The 22,081-nt window shown below is 40.8% G+C and overlaps 1 protein-coding gene across 1 annotated transcript in view; it reads left to right on the forward strand.

The window, feature by feature from the left end:
• CAMKMT (calmodulin-lysine N-methyltransferase) overlaps positions 1-4,764 on the forward strand; it is a 238,074-nt gene extending 233,310 nt beyond the window's left edge. Inside the window, exon 11 of the mRNA XM_033144895.1 lies at positions 4,137-4,764. Within this exon, the coding sequence (XP_033000786.1) occupies positions 4,137-4,211 (75 nt within the window). The 3' untranslated portion in view covers positions 4,212-4,764. The remainder of the gene's footprint in view (positions 1-4,136) is intronic.
• Positions 4,765-22,081: the final 17,317 nt, after the last annotated feature.

Genomic DNA, 22,081 nt, shown 5'->3' on the forward strand with positions numbered 1-22,081 from the left:
GTTCTATGTGTGTATCAAGGTATGCTTCTGTGTGCCAGTTGCTGGGGAAGACAAGTGGGGACGGTGCTGTTGCTCTCAGGTCCCGTTTGTGAGCTTCCCAGAGGCACCTGGTTGGCCATTGTGAGAACAGGATGGTGGGACTAGATGGGCCTGGTGTTCTTACTCTGCAAGGCACTGCCTGCCATTTGCCCGCTGTAGCTGCTGAGGTACGAATTGAAGATAGCATATAATAGGACAACTCTGGTTTTCAGTGAACCATCACTTCTTGTGGGACTGTTAAGAGAAGGAGAGGCTGTTGCTGAGTCAATGAATGCAGCACACTGAAGTATATCCTTCATGTATGTGCATTAAGAGGCTTGGGTGAGAATTGGGGTGTTGTGAGTATATTCCTGATTTCAGCTCTGTAATGTTAGAGGGTATCTCATTTTTTTCCAAATTCAGACATCCATGGCGATGATAGTTCATTATTTAATGTTATCTAAATTGTTGATGAACCTAAACGGCCTCTTTTAGGCACCTTTTTCTTTTAAAATAAAAATGTGGGCAAGGACCAGATTGTCCGGTTTCCAAAAGTGACAATTGCAATAGCATGGTTTTTGCTGGTACTTTATTATAAGCTTCCTGCAATTTGTAAATCCCAGTTAAAAGTTTGCACATTGACTTAAGGATCTGTTTGCTTGTTATATGCCCCTTCCCCAAGCCTCATCTTTCCCTAGGATGAGTTTGCTCCCAAACGAAGGAGAGGCGTTTTCCTTTTGGCTTCATGTTATCCTCTTATCCCTACTGTTTTGGAATAGAGCGTAACCAGCTGGAGAACTGTAAGAAGCCTGATAATGCAGCTATTTTCTGCTGTCCCGTCTTAATCTTGTTACACAAATGGTTGTGAAGAGATTCATGAATTTTAATTTTGCCCTCTGCATTAGTGCTTCATGTCACTCGTACACAGCTGCCTTCTATGGGGAGTTGTTCACCCCTCCTCCTACAACAGGGGGAAAAATTAGTTACAATCTTGGCAGTAGTGCAAGTAACAAAAAAAAACAAAAAAAAAATCCGCAGATTTAGGCAACCACCCATGAAGCTGATTAACAGTCAGTGATCAGGAGGAACAGCTTTGCCTCTTAAACTTTTCACCTCTCATTGTTAGCTGTGAAATTTTATTTCCGTTAAAAAGCAAGCCTGTAATCAAAACTGGGCCCTTCCTACACTTTATGCCAGTGCTTTTGTTTAAAATTACCCCCACATCATGAAATCATCCTGTTCAGAAGCCAAACAGCAGAAGGTAGGGATATATATATATATATATATTTAATGAAAATGTGTGAATGTTGTTGTTGTTTTTTAATTTCTTTTCCTTTTAAACATATGTGTGATTTAAACATACGTGTGATGTTTTCCTGTATTCATGTTACATAGTCAGTAACTCTTTAGAATACGTATTATGGATTATGTTTTCTTGCAAATATATGTTAAAATACTCCTTGGACAAACTGTATATGTTTTATGGCCTAAAGAGTGCCTTTCCTTCAGTTGAAATAAGCCGTAAAAATGTAAGCATTCGTTTTATGCCTACTCATGTTTTAAGAATAATACAACAAAGCAGAGGTGGCTTAAAAAAAAAAAAAACACCCCACACCCCACAATATGCGCTCTGGATGTGATGTCAAAAGAATGGTCATATTGCCTTTCTCCTTATCTATTTGAAATGCCACATTATGAGTGGCTGGTGCTTATAATCTGTATGGTGTGCTGTTGATAATTGTGGCTACTGTAAAGGGTAAACAGTATGAATTCCTCTCCCGCTGCTGCTGTTCACCCCGTGGGTCTGAGTGTGTTACATCCAATTAGGAGGTAAAGCATAATGCTACTAAGAGCAGCCATATAATTTATTTCAGTCCTCATAGGCCTCTCTCGCTCTCTCCCCACCCCTCTCTTGCCTGCAAAATTGAAAAATTGTTTTATTCACAATTTGCTTTTAGTCGTTCATGGGTTTCAAAAGGCAGGTTTATGAGGGTTTTGGTGGGTTTTTTTTTTATTTCATAAAATTACAATCATTAATTGGGCTCAGAAGTGCGACCATGATGTGAGCAATAACACTCTGCATAATATTCCAGTCTGGAACATATGCACTGTTTGCAAATGGGTCTGTATGCATATATGAGTACAATAATGTTATGTTTCCGATGCACTTATGGCGGGATAACAGGTTGCAGTAATACATGGCTTTGTGGCATTTCTTTATTTGTTTAACATCCCCCTGCTAATCTGGAATGGCGTAGCTGGGTCTAGGTTGCGCTTAAACTCTGTAATGGATACTTTGTGCCGGCCGCCAGAGGTCACTAGAGAATTCAGGTTAAAAGAGTGCTGGGGGCATACCAGATCTGCCACATCCCTAAACAAGAGCAGTTTTTCTTAGGGGTTTACTTTGGAGGGTTTGCAATATATTGCCACTGGGTTAGTGAGGTTGCTGACCCAAACCACTTCAGAATAAAGGCTTCCTTGCCCATTCAAAGTTTATTCCCCCAAAAGATACTTTCTCCACCCCACCCACCGTCAATTCTCTCTATATGTATTTGTTGCTCGTTGGTTTCCATTCCTGCAAACAGATTGCAAAATGCAAGCAGAGAAATTCAGCCTTCAGCTGGAAGTGTTGCAATCTACTTTTTGTTTTCTAAACGGGAAGATTTCAGAATCGAAATTCAAAAATAGACACATTTGTAGCAGCAAAAATGACAGTTGGCCCTTCAAGAGTAATTTGTTTATTCTGGAAAGTTTGCCATGAAAGTTCATGCCACAGTACGTCGGCTCATTTCCAAGGTGCCAGAGTACTTTTTGTCACTTTGAAATAAAATGCCTTGGCTGCTGAGAAAAAGTGGATTTATTTGAATGCCAGGTCAGAAATCCACTGAAAAGGCTGTCTGATTCTTTAAACCCAGAGTCACCTTATGCAAGCAAAGCGAACTACCAGTGTTTAAAGTTATAAGTACTCAGAAGTCAATTGCCATTTCTTAGGAATATTGATAAGAATTTAAATACATTCATTTATACAACCCCCCCCCCTTTTCCCATAGGTGGTAGAGTATTATTTAAATAAAAGTATATGGAAACACCTATGTTTATATATCATTAGTAATTATTATGCCAAAACCCAGCTAAAACATATAGCTCCTGTTACAGAAGAGGAAATAATCTTGTTTGAATGGGAAAGAATGGAATGGGAAATTTTCCTTTACTTGTATCTTTCAGATTTGTGCTGGTCTACATCTGAAATATATCTATACACATATACAAGTATATACACACACACAGTATTGTAGAGGAAATTGCTGCATTGAAGGTCTCTAAATTTTATGGGGGATTTCAGGCACATGTGATTAGCTGTATGAATTCAATTTATATTAAAAAAAATCTTTGGCAAGTAAACTATTTTCAGACACCAAATTGGTTTGTTTGTTTGTTTTTTAAATAAACTATTTTTTTTAAATAAACTATTTCTGGACACCCACCTAGATGAGTATTTATTTGAAAAGTGAATTCATTTTACATTTTGTGTGAATTGGTGAGCTTCTCACAATTCTTGTAGCCAAGATAGGGTTGTACTAATTCTGTGTTAAGAGAAGAATTTTTGAATTGTACATTATTACTACATAAACCCCTCAGAGCTGCATTAAGGACTTTGAAATGACTTAGAGATTGGTGAAATGCCTTGTGTGTAAAAGCATTACAGGACTTCCTAAATGGCTGGCGATCTTAAATGATGTATCTGTTATAAGTCCTGTAGTCTTGTACTTTTAAGCTGTAGTTTTAGCTTTCATATATTTCAGATACGACACATAACTGGAATGAACTCTGATCAACAGAGCGAATCTATCGATTCCATTTATTACTATGCTTGCCTTTTTCCCATGAGCAATTTTGTTACAAAGCTACAAGGGGCATGTAAAATTGTGATAGATATATTGCTAACTTTTCCATATTTGTGAGCCTTTTTGGCACTTAAATGTAATTGTTGCTATAAGCAATATAACCCTCTCAAATATTCGCTGAAAGAGTCTCAGTGAATAAGATTTTGTGTCCATCCACGTCATTAAAATATGCTAATATTGCTGTTCTTTGTCTCTCTCTCTTTAAATTTGCAGTTGAAAAAAGAAGAAAAAGGCATTTATGATGAAAACCTCCACTACCCATTTCTTCTTATTTTAACCAAACATTGATAGAATATGTGGTAGATATGCTTTGATTACAAAGGGCAGGGAATGGGGGACAGCTATATGAATGTGCCATTTTAGGTATAACCAAAGTGGGCAAAAGTTTTCATTGCTTCTTCAGAAAGGAGACCCCAGCTGCACAGTACATTGGTCTTAGAACTTGCGCATCCGTTTTCTTAAAAAGCAAGCCTGGAAAGACTTGAAGCCTTAAGCAAGCTCCATTTCTCTCTGCTTGTGGCTGTTGTCGCGCACCGAGTTTCTTCATTTCCACACACACAAAAATAAAAAAACAGCCTTTCCTGTTAATATTTGAAAAAAGCATATGTTCTGTGGTTGTGCCTGACCAACTGAACTGGATAATTGTTGGACAGAACAGACATCACATCATATTCTATATAACCTCATGATATATTTTGATCTCCCCCACCCCACCCTCCTTTCTCCCTCGTGCTTTTCTTGAAATTTGCCTTATGGGTTTTCCTCCCCCTTTCAGAGTGAAATGCTTCAAACTCGCTTTGCTTAATGTTTAATCAGTTAATGTTTTTTGACATGGTGATTTGTTTATTTTTGATTTATTTTATTTTATTTTATTTGTTTTTTGTTTTTGTTTTTTGGCCCTTTCCCTGTAGATGTATAAGAAATTACTGCCTCAAACCAAAGCCTCATAAACTGACCATTTGTCCCCTGGACACAATGCCTTGTCCAGTCCCTCTGCTCCTCCTCTCCAATTATGTGTGATTAGTCTCAGTGTGTTGTGTCAAGAAGGGGGAGTGTGCTGGGTACTTATTATCTGTTTAGGTACAAGAAGAGTGCTCTGGCTATGAATGAAAAGTGAGGCTTTATCAGTACTGAAATCTAACTGCAACTGTTCCACAGACCTCTTGTTAAAGATAGATCCTTGCCTGAGAAATTCTGAATGCTATAGCAGCTGCGGGGTTTCCTCCCCCCTCCCCCCCCCGCTCCCGAAATTTGTTCAAACCTAACGTAATTCACATATTTTGTTAACATTTACATTCCAGAAACAATACCTGCCTTTCAAAGCAGAACTCGAAATGGTTTGGGGTTTTTTTGGGGGGGGGTGGAATTGGCACTCCCAGAAACTCACAGCCTAATATATTTTTTTTATGTTATCAAGCACAAATAATCTTTTTTAAAAACAAAAACAAAAAACAACGCTCAACAACAATCCTGGTTTTAGAAAAGAATTCTGGCAGTCTCAAATATGAATGCAGTCCATTGTGCAATTTATTGATGAAATACATTAAAATAATTACCTTTTGGTTTGCTGCTTTTCATCTTCAGTTTAACAAACTGAGTTGTACACAAAAGTCCTGTTCCCTTCCCTGCTCTCCTCAAACGCATTTATTCGCCACCAGTTTGCATGTACTTGTATTCAACACTTTTTTATGCTCCATTAGAGCACCTATATGGATCTCAGAAGGCACAGGTCAAGTCGCAGTTAGATCATACATTTCTTTCTCACAAAAACCTGAATTGCAATGCCAAGTGATGGGCTAACATCACAATAACAGCAATTTATTCCTCTTTTGATAAAACAGCAGTCTATTCTCAGTGTTGGATAAAGACCAGGGGCAATGCAAACCAGCTATTTATCCTAGTATTTCAGTGGTAGATCTCCTTTTATGGATTTTATGGATTTCACATTGAGACTCTTACTGCATGGGATTTCTGCTAAGAAATGATAAGAATTTAGAGGTGGCTGAGGTTTGTCTTAGACGGAGCTCTCATTTTGATCAGTATGCGTTCTATAGGATATATATATATATATATATATATATATATATATATATATATATATATATATATATATTCAATAGGAAATGTAGTAGTAGATGCACACAAAAATAGCCAAAGTACGAATCTTCTGTGTCTCTTCAAAAGTGGTTAAGAATGGAACAGATGGATAAACTTGACAACTTTTTTCGGATGACCCTGGAAATTATTGCTCTACTCTTTTTTTCCCCCCTCTGAGGAGATAACAAGTATATCAAAATGAACAACTAATTATTGTTGTTTGTTTCTTTTCCCTGCCTGTCATGTCAGTACAAGCTGGTGTCTCAAATGCAGCCTATTATCCCGTAAGGGTTTAATTGAAGGGGTTTTAAGAACACGATCCTGCAAACATTTATGCATTGAGGCTGAATGGTGACGCTAACTTGCTCATGCATATAATTGATGAAAGGACTGGGGGGCCTAGACTGTAGCATTCGCTGTTTACGATCATTGTATAACATCAACATTTTGCTTCGTTTCTTCTTTTCAATCCCTGCCCTAAGAAAAAATAACAGAGGTGGTATTTTTCAAACTTGTGTTTTATTGTGGGATGGGATGCTTCTATTGATTTTTCTTTCTTTTGCCTTAGATGAACTATTTTCGACAAGCCTTTGAGTGCTGTTTCTACTTCCAGAAATGTTAATAAAGATTTTTTTTTAAATAAAAAAGTTAAAATCTCTGTGTGAAATGATGTTCCCATATCATGAAAGAAAAATTATTAAAGATATATGTAATCCTAAAACTAGCCACATATATCCAAGCTTACTTCAAGGGCAATATAAATATAATCTTTCATACATACACTTTAACAGTGGCAAATGGTACATACTGGTGTGTTGCTTGAGTGCAGGTTGAAATGAATGAATGTATTAAAAAAAAAACGCTCTGAAGATGTAAACCACTGTACAAGGGCTGACAACCAATGGAAACAATAAACTGGTGCAAGTTTTCTCATAGGCTTATAGGCAGCTGAAGGAGAGCCTCATTCATATTGAAATGGCAGCTTATGAATCTCTTGTCATAAGCTGCACTAGGAAGGACTGATGTCAGTTACAACTAAACAGGCATACTGAAAATAGAAGAAAAAGTTACAGGGGAAAAATATATATGAAATCTGTATTGGCATACACACGACTACAAAAAGAGCTTTCTGAAAATTTGGAGAATGGATCTTTCAGACAATGTCTTATGCACAAGATTAACATAATTTTGGGGAGCTGTGCCGCTTTTTTTCAGAGAAAGGGAGGCTTGCAGATGATGAAACATAGGAGGCGATACCAGGAACTGTTACAAGCAAACCGCATTTAAGGGGTTGGTTGTTTTCTCCCATTTGCAATTGTCCATGCACACAGAGCAACAAAATGAGAACAGTGGTTTCCCTTTAATTTTCTGAACATTTTAGCTTGCACTGTACATGCCTAATGTCCTCTTGAATGTTTCCCTTTTCGTTTCTTTTGAGGTCACATAAATGAAAAGGGTACTTTGCTCCAATTGGGGCAGCGTGGACAATAAGTCAGGTTTTCTGCCAGAGAGTTGTTCTATCCCAGAGTGACCTTTGTGCAGAGGTGGATGGAGGGCAAGGGCAAGTCCCAGGGAAATCAATTCAAATAAAAGCAGGAGAGAAGGGAGCAGGCAAAAGGCAAAAGCGAGGTGAGGTGGGATGGGGCAAAGGAAGAGCAAGCAGGGCCAGATAGGATCAAAAGCCACAAAGATGGCAGGAGGTCTCTGGTTATCCAGAGTGAAGGGCTAGATGCAACACAGGAAGCTTTCATTGGGGTGAGTATCTGTCATGCACATACCCCAGCCAATCAGGAGCTGCAGAAATAATTTCTTCTGCTCGCTGCAGTTTCATCCTTGAGCTGAGAGTGGTGCCTGGGAAACCCATGGACTCCAGATCACATACCATTGTGTGCTTCATGGAATTTCATCTCTCCAACACAGCTGAATGAATGCACTGAGGCAGGGAGAAATAATGAGTGGTCTAAGCTCACAGTAAGGGCATAGATTCTACATGTGTCTTGCAGCTCTCTCTGTGTGTCCATTCCATTCAAATGCTTAGTAGAAAAACCACAGTCGATCTTATACAAAACAATCTTGCTTTAATATTTTCCAAAAAGAATGATACGTTGGGGGGGGAGGAGCTGTAGCTTCGTGTTCTGCTTTGCATGGAGAAGAAGGTCAGTCCTCAGCATCAACCGGGTAAGGCTGAGTGATACCCCCATCTGAGCCCCCAGAGAGCCACTGCCAGTCAGTGTTGATGATCTTGCTTTAGGAAAAAAGGAATTCAATAGGGTGGCGCTGTGGTCTAAACCACTGAGCCTAGGGCTTGCCGATCAGAAGGTCGGCAGTCCGAATCCCCAGGTCGGCGGTGGGAGCTCCCGTTGTTCGGTCCCAGCTCCTGCCCACCTAGCAGTTCGAAAGCACACCAAAAAAAGGTGCAAGTAGATAAATAGGTACTGCTCCGGCGGGAAGGTAAATGGTGTTTCCGTGCGCTGCTCTGGTTCGCCAGAAGCGGCTTAGTCATGCTGGCCACATGACCCAGAAGCTGTCTGCGGACAAACGCCGGCTCCCTTGGCCTATAGAGCGAGATGAGCACCGCAACCCAGAGTCGTCAACGAGTGGACCTAACAGTCAGGGGTACCTTTACCTTTACTACACATTTATTTGCCTTTCGTTGTAATACTTGTATTCATGGATAGGGATAAACCCACTGTACTAGGCCAGCCCTATCATTGGGTAGAATGAGATGGCTGCTAGACAGCAGCAGTGAGGTGTTGAGAGACTCTACAGTATGTGCCAGGTGGCCTGCTTTGCACACTACACTAACCTAATGCCCTCCGATACACCAGAGGACATAGTCCCGTCACCAGTGTTGAAGTAAGATTCAACTGCCGCGGCAGTCCACATCTGCATGTGGAATGAGAGGAGGGGTACCACTTTTGCTTCACTTCAGGAAGCAGACGGTATTTCATCAGTTCTGCTAACAAAGCTTTGGATTCAAATTATGGGATAGGAGCCAAAGACACTCCCTCCCCCCCTCTGTGTGTGTGTGTACAGAGGAAATGACCACTAGTTTTGTGTTGTAAGTACCGTACTCTTGAGAGTTTGAAGAAGAAGAAGAATTTGGATTTGATATCCCGCTTTTCACTACCCGAAGGAGTCTCAAAGCAGCTAACATTCTCCTTTCCCTTCCTCCCCCACAACAAACACTCTGTGAGGTGAGTGGGGCTGAGAGACTTCAGAGAAGTGTAACTAGCCCAAGGTCCAGCAGCTGCATGTGGAGGAGTGGAGACACGAACCCGGTTCCCCAGATTGCATGGTAAGTTTAGAGGCATTTTCATGCTTCTTGCTTGTGCGATGAATTGATAGCACAAGCAAAACAACTTTGGATTTGTTTCATTTTTCTTAGGGCTGTGGAACACTACCATTTGATGCAATGAAATAAAAACAATCCAACAATACTATTTTGCAACAATACTGGTGACAGGTATTTTTTAGACACACTGATGTTTCAAACTCAGACTTAAAGGTATAAATCATTCCTCGCGAATGAAGGTTCCATTTAAATATTTCCTGTTTTGTCTGTTTACACTGTAGTCTCTGGGTTATCGGGGACTGACATCTGTATACTTAGGTTTGCAACTTCAGATTCAAAGGGCGATTGTTCTGTACAATCTGCGCTAGAAGACTGGTACCTACGAGAGTGGTCCTCATTCACCAGAGCTCGTAACTCAAGTTCAATAAGTCAGACATTGTGACACAGAGAAAATAGGAAACCTTGTCATCATTATCAACATTTTTCTCCATATTAGCCCTTGATTTGTTCCTAGGCTTCTTTGTAAAAGTCATGGAATATATAGGTGCTTTGTCACCCGAGGGGGGAAAATAATTGTGCCCCATGCAAAAGGGAACTTCAGGTGTTTTGTAGCCTCTTCATTTTACCTCTACTTGGCTTTGTAACTTCTTGAGCTCCTTACTATGCCTAATCTCTACGTTCCCTTGCTTGATTCCTTCTCTCAATGAGCCCTAGTATTTGAGACTCAAAGGACTGTTGTGTGCCACCATCATGCACAACTGATGCGTCAACTTCCCAATCTCCTGCCCGCTGCCTCTAGGATCTGTAGTCTCTTGTCTTCCTCTTTCCTGCTTTCTGGAAGCCCTCCTTCATCTTCCACTGTCACTTACAGTAGTGCCAAGAATGCATGTAACAGGATTAGCTAAGGAAGGAACATTTTCTTTCAAAATTTGGCATTGGTTAGCCATGTAGGACCCCTTCATGGATCACTGCCTTGTCGTGGCGAAGGGGCTTGAATTACTCAGGGAAGCTATGGACAGGTCAAGAAGGACAGGTCATAGTGGAGAGTTTGGACCAAACGTGATCCACCTGGAGAAGGAACTGGCAAGCCACTCCAGTATCCCTGCCAAGAAAACTCCATGGACAAAGACAACAGGCATATAAAAGATATGACGCTGGAAGATGAGCCCCTCAGGTCGGAAGGCGTCCAACATGCTACTGGGGAAGAGCGGAGGACAAGTACAAGTAGATCCAGAGCTGATGAAGCGGCTGGGCCAAACCCGAAAGGACGCTCGGTTGTGGATATGCCTGGAAGCGAAAGGAAAGTCCAATGCTGTAAAGAAAAGTATTGCATAGGAACCTGGAATGTAAGAACCATGAACCTTGGTAAGCTGGATGTGGTAAAAAATGAGATGGCAAGAATAAACATTGACATCCTAGGCATCAGTGAACTAAAATGGACAGGAATGGGCGAATTCAGTTCGGATGACTATCATATCTACTACTGTGGGCAGGAATCCCATAAAAGAAATGGAGTGGCCCTCATAGTCAACAAAAGAGTGGCGAAAGCTGTACTGGGATGCAATTTCAAAAATGATAGAATGATCTCGATACGAATCCAAGGCAGACCTTTTAACATCACAGTAATCCAAGTTTATGCACCAACTACCAGTGCTGAAGAAACTGAAATTGATCAGTTCTATGAAGACTTACAACACCTTATAGAAATGACACCAAAGAAGGATGTTCTTCTCATTATAGGGGATTGGAATGCTAAAGTAGGGAGTCAAGAGATAAAAGGAACAACTGGCAAGTTTGGCCTTGGAGTTCAAAATGAAGCAGGGCAAAGGCTAATAGAGTTCTGTCAAGAGAACAAGCTGGTCATCACAAACACTCTTTTCCAACAACACAAGAGACGACTCTACACATGGACATCACCAGATGGGCAACATCGAAATCAGATTGATTATATTCTCTGCAGCCAAAGATGGAGAAGCTCTATACACTCAGCAAAAACAAGACCTGGAGCTGACTGTGGCTCAGATCACCAGCTTCTTATAGCAAAATTCCAGCTTAAACTGAAGAAAGTAGGAAAAACCACTGGGCCAGTAAGATTCAATCTAAATCAAATCCCTTATGAATACACAGTTGAAGTGAAGAACAGGTTTAAGGATTTAGATTTGGTGGATAGAGTGCCTGAAGAACTGTGGATGGAGGCTCGTAACATTATACAGGAGACAGCAACGAAAACCATCCCAATGAAAAAGAAATGCAAGAAAGCAAAGTGGCTGTCCAATGAGGCCTTACAAATAGCGGGGGAGAGAAGGCAAGCAAAACGCGAGGGAGATTGTGAAAGATACAGGAAATTGAATGCAGATTTCCAAAGAATAGCAAGGAGAGACAAGAGGGCCTTTCTAAACGAGCAATGCAAAGAAATAGAGGAAAATAACAGAATGGGGAAAACCAGAGATTTGTTCAAGAAAATTGGAGATATGAAAGGAACATTTCGTACAAAGATTACAACAATTAAGGACAAAAGTGGAAAGGACCTAACAGAAGCAGAAGACATCAAGAAGAGGTGGCAAGAATACACAGAGGAATTATACCAGAAAGATATGGAGGTCTCATACACCCCAGGTAATGTGGTTGCTGACCTTGAGCCAGACATCCTGGAGAGTGAAGTCAAATGGGCCTTAGAAAGCCTGGCTAACAACAAGGCCAGTGGAAGTGATGATATTCCAGCTGAACTATTTAAAATTTTAAAAGATGATGCTGTTAAGGTGCTACACTCAATATGCCAGCAAGTTTGGAAAACTCAGCAGTGGCCAGAGGATTGGAGAAGATCAGTCTACATCCCAATCCCAAAGAAGGGCAGTGCCAAAGAATGCTCCAACTACCGCACAATTGCACTCATTTCACACGCTAGCAAGGTTATGCTTAAAATTCTACAAGGCAGGCTTAAGCAGTATGTGGACCGAGAACTCCCAGAAGTGCAAGCTGGATTTCGAAGGGGCAGAGGAACCAGAGACCAAATTGCAAACATGCGCTGGATTATGGAGAAAGCTAGAGAGTTCCAGAAAAACATCTACTTCTGCTTCATTGACTACACAAAAGCATTTGACTGTGTCGACCACAACAAACTATGGCAAGTTCTTAAAGAAATGGGAGTGCCGGATCACCTCATTTGTCTCCTGAGAAATCTCTATGTGGGACAAGAAGCTACAGTTAGAACTGGATATGGAACAACTGATTGGTTCAAAATTGGGAAAGGAGTACGACAAGGCTGTATATTGTCTCCCTGCTTATTTAACTTATATGCAGAATTCATCATGCGAAAGGCTGGACTGGATGAATCCCAAACCGGAATTAAGATTGCCGGAAAAAATATCAACAACCTCAGATATGCTGATGACACTACCTTGATGGCAGAAAGTGAGGAGGAATTAAAGAACCTTTTAATGAGGGTGAAAGAGGAGAGCGCAAAATACGGTCTGAAGCTCAACATCAAAAAAACTAAGATCATGGCCACTGGTCCCATCACCTCCTGGCAAATAGAAGGGGAAGAAATGGAGGCAGTGAGAGATTTCACTTTTTTGGGTTCCACGATCACTGCAGATGGTGACAGCAGTCACGAAATTAGAAGACGTCTGCTTCTTGGGAGAAAAGCAATGACAAACCTAGACAGCATCTTAAAAAGCAAAGACATCACCTTGCCGACAAAGGTCCGTATAGTTAAAGCTATGGTTTTCCCAGTAGTAATGTACGGAAGTGAGAGCTGGACCATAAAGAAGGCTGATCGCCGAAGAATTGATGCTTTTGAATTATGGTGCTGGAGGAGACTCTTGAGAGTCCCATGGACTGCAAGAAGATCAAACCTATCCATTCTCAAAGAAATCAGCCCTGAGTGCTCACTAGAAGGACAGATCCTGAAGTTGAGGCTCCAGTACTTTGGCCACCTCATGAGAAGAGAAGACTCCCTAGAAAAGACCCTGATGTTGGGAAAGATGGAGGGCACAAGGAGAAGGGGACGACAGAGGATGAGATGGTTGGACAGTGTTCTCGAAGCTACTAACATGAGTTTGGCCAAACTGCGAGAGGCAGTGAAGGATAGGCGTGCCTGGCGTGCTCTGGTCCATGGGGTCACGAAGAGTCGGACACGACTGAACGACTGAACAACAACAACAGCCATGTAGGATTGCCATAGTGTTAACTGGGCTGGGTCAAAATTAATTTGCATCGTCTTCCTCCTACTTTGAGGAAGGAAGCCACCTTTGATAAAATGTAATCATGTAAGGGGTGAAGTGATCACAACAGATCACTTCTATAAATAAGGATCTGGTGACTTCTGTTTCAGTGTATCTGAAGAAGTGTGCATGCACACGAAAGCTCATACCAAGAACAAACTCAGTTGGTCTCTAAGGTGCTACTGGAAAGAATTTCCTATTTTGTTTCGCTTCTATAAAGATTTTGAAAGCTGATCGGCAGTGGAACAGACTCCCTCAGAAGGTGGTGGACTCTCCTTCACTGGAGGTTTTTAAAGCAAAGGTTGGATGGTCATCTGTCATGTGTGCTTTAGCTGAGATTCCTGCATTGCACGGGGTTGGGCTAAATGGGTCTCTTCCAACTCAACAATTCTATGAAAACATGCAAAAGTTAAAATATGAAAACATGCAAAAGTTAAAATACTAAAACAGATTAAAATTATTTCAACATTTCTGTCCCATTCGTCTGCTGATACAACCAATTCATTCTCATGTTTTGCTAAAAGGTTAGATTGAAATATGCCCTTCCATTTGCAGAGGCCAGGACCACTCCAAGGCATTATGCTCCCTGAGACAGCTTGGCATTTGGTGTACTGTAGGATCAGCTTTCAATGGGTACACTGCCCATGTTATCAGAAGCAAAGAGTAGCCTTGATGCCTGGTAGGTAGAATTCTGATTAGAAGGAATCCATAGCTCACCTCCCAAAGTTCATGCCACATGATAAATCTGTTAAATGTGTATTTGTCTCTCCCCATCCCCTTATTTTACATAAGGTCTATGAACAAAATGTGGGTTATAAATTATAAAGAAAAATAATAAGCTTGGTGTCCAGTCTGTCCACAAATGTCATCCCCCGATGAACACGACGCTGAAATGTTGGTCCTGTATGATGAGTTTCCTATCTTTTTAAAGAATTTCCCCTTAAAGGCTCCTTGCTTACAGTCATAAGTTGGTTTGCAGCCAGTGAGACGAAGTTCAGTGCTTTGTGTCCATCAGGGACCTTTGGATCTGATAACTCTTCCTGAGCATAAAGTGTGCAGAAGTTAGAAAGAGGAAGGATCAGTGAGGTAGCCCAGATCTGGCAATCCATAGCCTGAGAGGAGACATTTTTGACCCATCAATTTGGGCTAAGCTCCACAGGCACTGGGCTTTCAAAACCCAATTATTATGGCCAACTCTGAAATAGGCTGGTCTTGAAGACACTTTCGCTTAAGAAGGCTTTTCCTAAATTTGTGACCCAGTCATTTAATAGAATATTAACTGTACAATCTTAGAAGTGGCTTTACTGAGCCTGTAATCTTTTTGGCATTGGATCTTGTTTTTGTCCCCCTGTACACCACTTTGGAAACTTTTGATTGTAAAGCGACTTATAAATCTGCAAGTAAATAATGAAATGAAAAACATCTGAGTTGTTTTCCTCAAGAACAGTGTTCTTCTTAGTGGTCGAATGCAGCCATTGACGTAAGGCGCTTGTGCTTTTCTCAGAAATAAATTGGGTAAGTATTGAGCAGAGTGATTGTTTTGAAGGTTTCCTTTACGGAAAAGCCACTTGCAATAAAGTTGAGCTGAGTCTTTCCTCTGGGGCGCCCTGTGCCCTTTGAATGTGTGAATTGCAAATGGCTCTTAGCCTTCTCTCCCTCCCTGCCCCCCATCTTCAATTAATGTAGTTTTAAAATGATTAAACATATCATGCTGTGACATCCAAAATGTCAACAAGCCCATAAACCTGGAAGACAGGAATGTAATAAAATAGGTAATAGGAGATTCGGGAGTTAATAGAGGCCCTGATGTGTGAGTTTATACAATAGCTATATATTTGAAACAGTGCAAGTGAAGATGGCTTAGCATTGCAAACTGAGGAAGAAAATTGTTTTTAATTAGCACCTTCATAAGAACTGCTGATTAATACTGTTTGGTTTGGTGAAAAGCTTTCAGCTGAGTAATTTGTACAGCCATTACAACAGTTTTGTTAGAGCAGGGTCTCCTGTTGTTAAACACAAACAGTAGATGATAATGGTGGAAGATGAGTTTGTCATGTAACAATTCACCTTATTGGGGGGGGGGGAAGCTTTATATAAAACTCAATACAGTAGTAGGTATCAGCAAAAATCACATATTGTAAATCCTGCCAAAATTGCAGCGTGCCATGTGAATGGTTCCCCGTCCCCCTTTTCTTTACACACTAGAAAGAGATTTTATATCATTTATAAAATTACAGATACATTTTAAAGGCATTGAAAAAGCTTTACGTTAAAAGTGTTGGTACTGTACATTCAAGTATTCTATAACTAGCCAGGGGTAGTGCTGAAGGAACAAGAATGCCATTAATATTTCCCCCCTGGAAATCTGTGTTGGTTCCTTAGTCTGTAAAATTGTGTTCCATGTTTGTGTAAAGTGCAGCATTTAAACCCAAGATATTCTTCCAAAGATGCACATTATTCCAATCTGCATTATGATTTGTTATCGACTGCCTTGGCACAACGCTTTCCCATCCATTTGACAATTAAGACTCCAAATCTTCACTCCCGTCTCGCCTAATAGGCTAACATGCATATTTCATTTCCACCCAACTGGATGTTTAGTGCGGTGTACATAAAACTTCTCTTTTAAAAAGGGGGGGGGAGGCGATGAAGAAGAAATGCAATAACAATGTAGGAATATGTGCATTAAATTATTACACTAACCAAGGAATGGCTGATTGGGGGTGCCATAATAGAACATGAGAGGGTTTCTTCCCTTCCTCCCCCCCCCCCGCCCCTTTAGACAGGCCTCCGGGGTAATAACAAGGGTTGAGGCTCACGACAGTGCCAAATAAGCTTTAGACAGCATAATAGTCTGCAAAGAAAAGCCGCAGAGCACTAATGTGAAAGAAGAGCTGTCCACCACATGCAGCAAAAATCACCAAAGGTCATTTTATGGTAGCAATTGTGACACAAAATTGGTGGTCATGCTACATGTCTAATACTCAGCGCAGCTTTATAAATGATGGGCCCCTAGCGATGGCTGTCATTAAGTGCTTTCATCATAATAAACTTTAAACTGTTGGCTTTATGAATCACCAGCCAGCTTCAGCTGTTCGGTGGATGGCGCTTGCAGTGCCTTAAGTGTGACAAGGCCTATTAGGAACTGCAACCATGCTTCAAGCATACTTGCCTTTCCCACTCCTGGGGTGATTGCAGCCTATTAAACGGCATCTGGGAAGATTTTCCTCCAGCAATCTCTGATCAAGAGCTTTTTTGGGCTTTGACCTGCATTTCCTTCAAGACTTTCTCCAAGGAGTTTTATAAGAGCAAAAACTCCAGAGGATTTATAGCCACTTCTGATTAATACCTTTTCAGGGTGGTTTCTCTCCCCGCCCCCCCTTTGCAACTCTCCCACTGCTACATGGAGAAAAGCTTTCATTGTTCCTAAGGTGCTTATTTGTGACCTTTTCTCTGCTTTTCTGATTCCCTCTAACATGTTCTCCGCGAAATCCTTGGTGTGTAACCAAGACAGTTGCCGGGTTGCTACAGATTTAGAGAGCAAGTGGCTTTTAAGGTAAAAAATAAAAAACGTTCCATATATATATATATATATATATATGCATGCAACATCTCCCATTTAAAATTTTTCAAAAGTGATGTGTCACAAGCCATTAGCAGCAGCACTAAAATCAGCAATTGCACATTCCAGGGAGAAAGTGAAATTAATAGACAGCTACTGTGGTTCTTTCTAAATGGTGAACCAAGATTAAAGACAATTCGGATCTCATTCACATGACCATGCTTATATATGTGAATCTAAGGAGCTGCTTCCTACTCTCAAATTGCTGGTCCATCTAATCCCAGAATTGCCTTTTCCGCTCAGCATGGCTTTTTCAAAGATGCCTGGGATCAAACTTTGGATGAAAAATCACATGGGCAAAAGAATTGGGGGAGTCCCGTTATGCAAGCAGAAGTTATGCTGCTCCCACAATTATTTAGCTGAATACCACCCTATGCCACACTGATTCTCAACTTATAGTTAGATACTCAATGAGTTTTTACATGGCCCCCCTCCCCAATTGGTTAGATTAGATTTCAAAACATTAACAAATACATTTACTTGAATTTATTTATCGCAGGTCTTTAAAAAAAGAATTAACCCAGATTTAAGACCCTATGTGTACTGTTCAACACTGGCTCTCTTTAATTTATCCCAAATATAAAAGAATGCAAGAAAAACCATCTTGGAGCAGACGATGAGTCCATCAAGTTTAGCATGCTACTTCAGACAGTGGACAATCACAATTTCCTGGAAAACCTACAAGCAGGCATGAGGCAACAGCCCTGTCCTGCTTTCATCCCTCTGGCCCTCTGTACACTCCCTCTAGAAACAGAGTTTCTATTTAGTTCTGACAGACAAATACTTGCAGGATAAATCTATTTCCCGTTTAAAGACTTTTAATCAGTGGCCATCGCCACACTTTGTGGCAGCCAGTTTCCTACATTTTGACTGGTGGCGCCAGTGTTATGCAATGCACTCTCTGCTGAAATATAAGCAGTCCCATCTGTATTGGCATTCCATCGGTTTTTTGAAGGCCAACCTGTTTACACAGGCATTCTCCTGTTTTAATTGCTGTGCTGCTTCACTGTGATTGTTTTAGTGCACATTTTAATCATGGGTGTCGGTATTTTACTGTTTTAATATGATTGTTTTATTCTGTATTTTAATAATGGCGTGTTTTTAATTATTCTGTATTTTAACAACGCGCAATTGGTTTTTATGGTTTGGGAGCAGCTTAGAAGCGATCTTGGCATTAAGCAGTATACACATTCATCATCATCATATTAATAACAATAAACTATGAGTTATCTGATGATACCAATGGGCAACATCCTGAGCAGTTAAAAAAATTAAATAAAAAGATTTGCTATTCTTCCTGGTCCTGGTCCAGTGCAGCCTCAGGCAAACATCAAAGCAAAAATCAGATGGAATTATGGTTTGTATGTGATACGGTAACAAGACATAGCTAAAAAAAACTATGGTTTACTATAAACATGCAATCATAAATGGTGGTGCACACTGTTCAAATCACATTTGTGCTTCTCCTCCCTTTCCCCAGGTGGTTGGAAACACTGGCTTAGTGAACCAGCACTAGTCATGGTATGTTTTTCTCCAAACAAAACACAGGAGGAATCCGAGGGGTGAGCGCAATATATGAGCACAGTTGCTTGCTTACGGCAAGCCATAGTTTGTCCATCTATGTGTACTCACCATTACATGTGGGCAGGGCACTGTCTTCAAGAAAATTACAAAAAGGTAGATAAGATATTTTTTTTAAGACAAAAATAATTGTCAGTGACACACTGCAGTCTGAATTTCACAAAAAAGTTCATGTGAAAATACATGTGGTAGCACTTTTCATGTTTTAAGATGCTATTTTGCTAATATGGTGAACAGAGCAAGTTATCTCCTGGTTAAAAGAGAAAATCTCTCGACAAGTAGCAGTGTTTTCCCCAAGGTCACTGATTACTTTTTTAAACATAGCTCTGGATCACTTCATGGTTCACCTGTTTTAGCTTGTCCAACCTGCCCCCTCTTGATGTGAACAGACTTTTAATGGTATTTCTGTACTTGTGTAGAAAATTTCCAATAAATCCTTATACACATCCTTATAAAAAAAAATAGTTGTCCGAAGAACTCTTTCCCCTCTCTGGGCTGTATCCACACCAAAGCCATTGACCAAGTAAAACTATTTCCACCTGTGCAGTGGAACTTCTCTCTGAACTCCCATGTGATCCTCACACCTTCCCCAAATCTCCCAGGCCTCCTGAACAGATTACTGGGGTAGAGAAAGGAAAGGGGAAATTTTGTTGTGCAACCAGAAGTTGTTTTACTTAGCTGGATTTAGTCCTTTAACCTCGGGGTCCCTTCCAACTCTAGAATTCTGTGATTCTGTGATTCTATGATTTTATGAAACCTCTAGCTCTAGTATTATAAGAAAACGAGAAAAAAATTATCTCTGCTCACATTTTCCTTATCATTCATAATTTCAACTTGGTTTTGAACCTTTTATAGTCCAAGTCATGTGGGGTTATTCAAAAGACTGCCTGTGTCTATTTGAGGTTTCCAATGCTTTAAGATTGGGGTTCATAAGCCCTGCTCATTGGACCAGTTAGACAGGTGAGCACAAGAGACAGGGCCTTCTCTGCAATTTGGATCATTTGGATGCAATAGTCAAAAAAACTTTTTAAGATGTACATGAAAGCTCATACCAAGAAGAAACTTAGTTGGTCTCTAAGGTGCTACTGGAAGGAATTTTTTTAATTTTTTATTCTTCAGTTGAGTTTTGGTTGATATTTCCTTTGGAAATACTACTGTTTCGTTGTTTTGCTGCTATGGCTTTTTGGAATTGTTTTATGTTGGTTTATGTTCTTGGGTCTTCTTGTCTTCGCATTTTAGAATCTTGAAAGTTTTATTATGGTGTGTGGTGCTGTGCTGTTATATGGTTGCAGTACTGCTTTCTGACTTGGGTAGACATGGTCCAGAAAGGCAGCCTATAAATATTTTTATTTATTTACATAGAATCATAGAGTTGGAAGAGACCACAAGGGCCATCCAGTCCAACCATTTGCCAAGCAGGAAACACCATCAAAGCATTCCTGACAGATGGCTGTCAAGCCTCCGCTTAAAGACCTCCAAAGAAGGAGACTCCACCACACTCCTTGGCAGCAAATTCCACTGTCGAACAGCTCTTACTGTCAGGAAGTTCTTCCTAATGTTTAGGTGGAATCTTCTTTCTTGTAGTTTGAATCCATTGCTCCGTGTCTGCTTCTCTGGAGCAGCAGAAAACAACCTTTCTCCTTCCTCTATATGACATCCTTTTATATATTTGAACATGGCTATCATATCACCCCTTAACCTTCTCTTCTCCAGGCTAAACATACCCAGCTCCCTAAGCCATTCCTCATAAGGCATCGTTTCCAGGCCTTTGACCATTTTGGTTGCCCTCTTCTGGACACGTTCCAGCTTGTCAGTATCCTTCTTGAACTGTGGTGCCCAGAACTGGACACAGTATTCCAGGTGAGGTCTGACCAGAGCGGAATACAGTGGTACTATTACTTCCCTTGATCTAGATGCTATACTCCTATTGATGAAGCCCAGAATTGCATTGGCTTTTTTAGCTGCTGCATCACACTGTTGACTCATGTCAAGTTTATGGTCTACCAAGACTCCTAGATCCTTTTCACATGTACTGCTCTCAAGCCAGGTGTCACCCATCCTGTATTTTCATGCACAGCCCTTCATCATCCTTTCTCCCCTCCCGCTTAACTTGCAATCTCCAAATGTTTTCTTTTCCCTCATAAAGAAAGGAGCTTTGGTCATTCTGATGGAGTTTTTTTTTTTTTTTTTTTAAATTATTCTCTTTTTATGATGGGCAGGCCAGATCAGTCCACAATGTTTCATATGCAGCTACATTGTAGGCTTACATGAAGCTGTTGTGAAATTCGCCGTGCTATTTTTAATCCTTTTTATAATCATCCTTTTTGCAAATATATTTTATTAATTCAAAATATTGCAAAAGAGGCAATTCTACCAACTATGGGTGACTTTTTTCAGATGGGACATTTAAAGGTGCATGTCTACAAGATATCAGGATGTTGGCGGAACGCGGCTCTAGTTTTCTATAGCTCCTGAAGGTGTTGTGCAAGTCCTGAATCCACCAGTGTCTGGACACATTAAGGGCCTGGATGAAAACCAATAAACTGAAAATGAATCACAGCAAGGCAGAGGCTCTGTTGATTAGAGGTTCCCAGGTCTAGGAAATTGTACAGTTGCCTGTACAATTCTGGATCGGGTTCTGGATACGGTTCCACTCCCTCTGGGGGAAAAAATCCCACAAGTGGGACCTGACCTCGATGATCTATAATTGCCAGGAACTGTTATTGAGAGACATACTCTCTCCAACAGCGGAAGGAAGACACTGTGCTACAGCAGCTACTAGCTGTTCGTAGTGTTATTCTCCACAAATTTGTCTAATCCTCTTTTAAAGGTTTTTTTATCCTTGTTTTTTATTTTCATTCTCGTAAGTTACTTTGACGGTTTTGGAGGGGTGGTGGGGGGAGCAACTAATAAATGTAAATAGCAACAACTTGGGGGTACCGCAGCATTGCCAATGGAGGCTCAAGTGCCTTCATTGTCCAGTAGTGCCTTTAACAAGCTTTAACTAATATATCACTATGACAATTCTTGGACAGTGATAACTTGGCAAAAAGAGTCCAGTCATTGGCAACTTCTTGACTACTACAGTGCACTCTACATATCTCACAGCCTCGGCCCTGTATACCTGAAGGAGCGTCTCCACCCCCATCGTTCTCCCCGGACACTGAGGTCCAGCACTGAGGGTCTTCTGGTAGTTCCCTCACTGCAAGAAGCCAAGTTACAGGGAACCAGGCAGAGGGCCTTCTCAGTAGTGGTGCCTGCCCTGTGGAACGCCCTCCCATCAGATGTCAAAGAGATAAACAACTATCTGATGTTTAGAAGACATCTGAAGGCAGCCCTG

The sequence above is a fragment of the Lacerta agilis genome, chromosome 3 (assembly GCF_009819535.1).
Source record: "Lacerta agilis isolate rLacAgi1 chromosome 3, rLacAgi1.pri, whole genome shotgun sequence".
Classification (NCBI taxonomy): Eukaryota; Metazoa; Chordata; class Lepidosauria; order Squamata; family Lacertidae; genus Lacerta; species Lacerta agilis.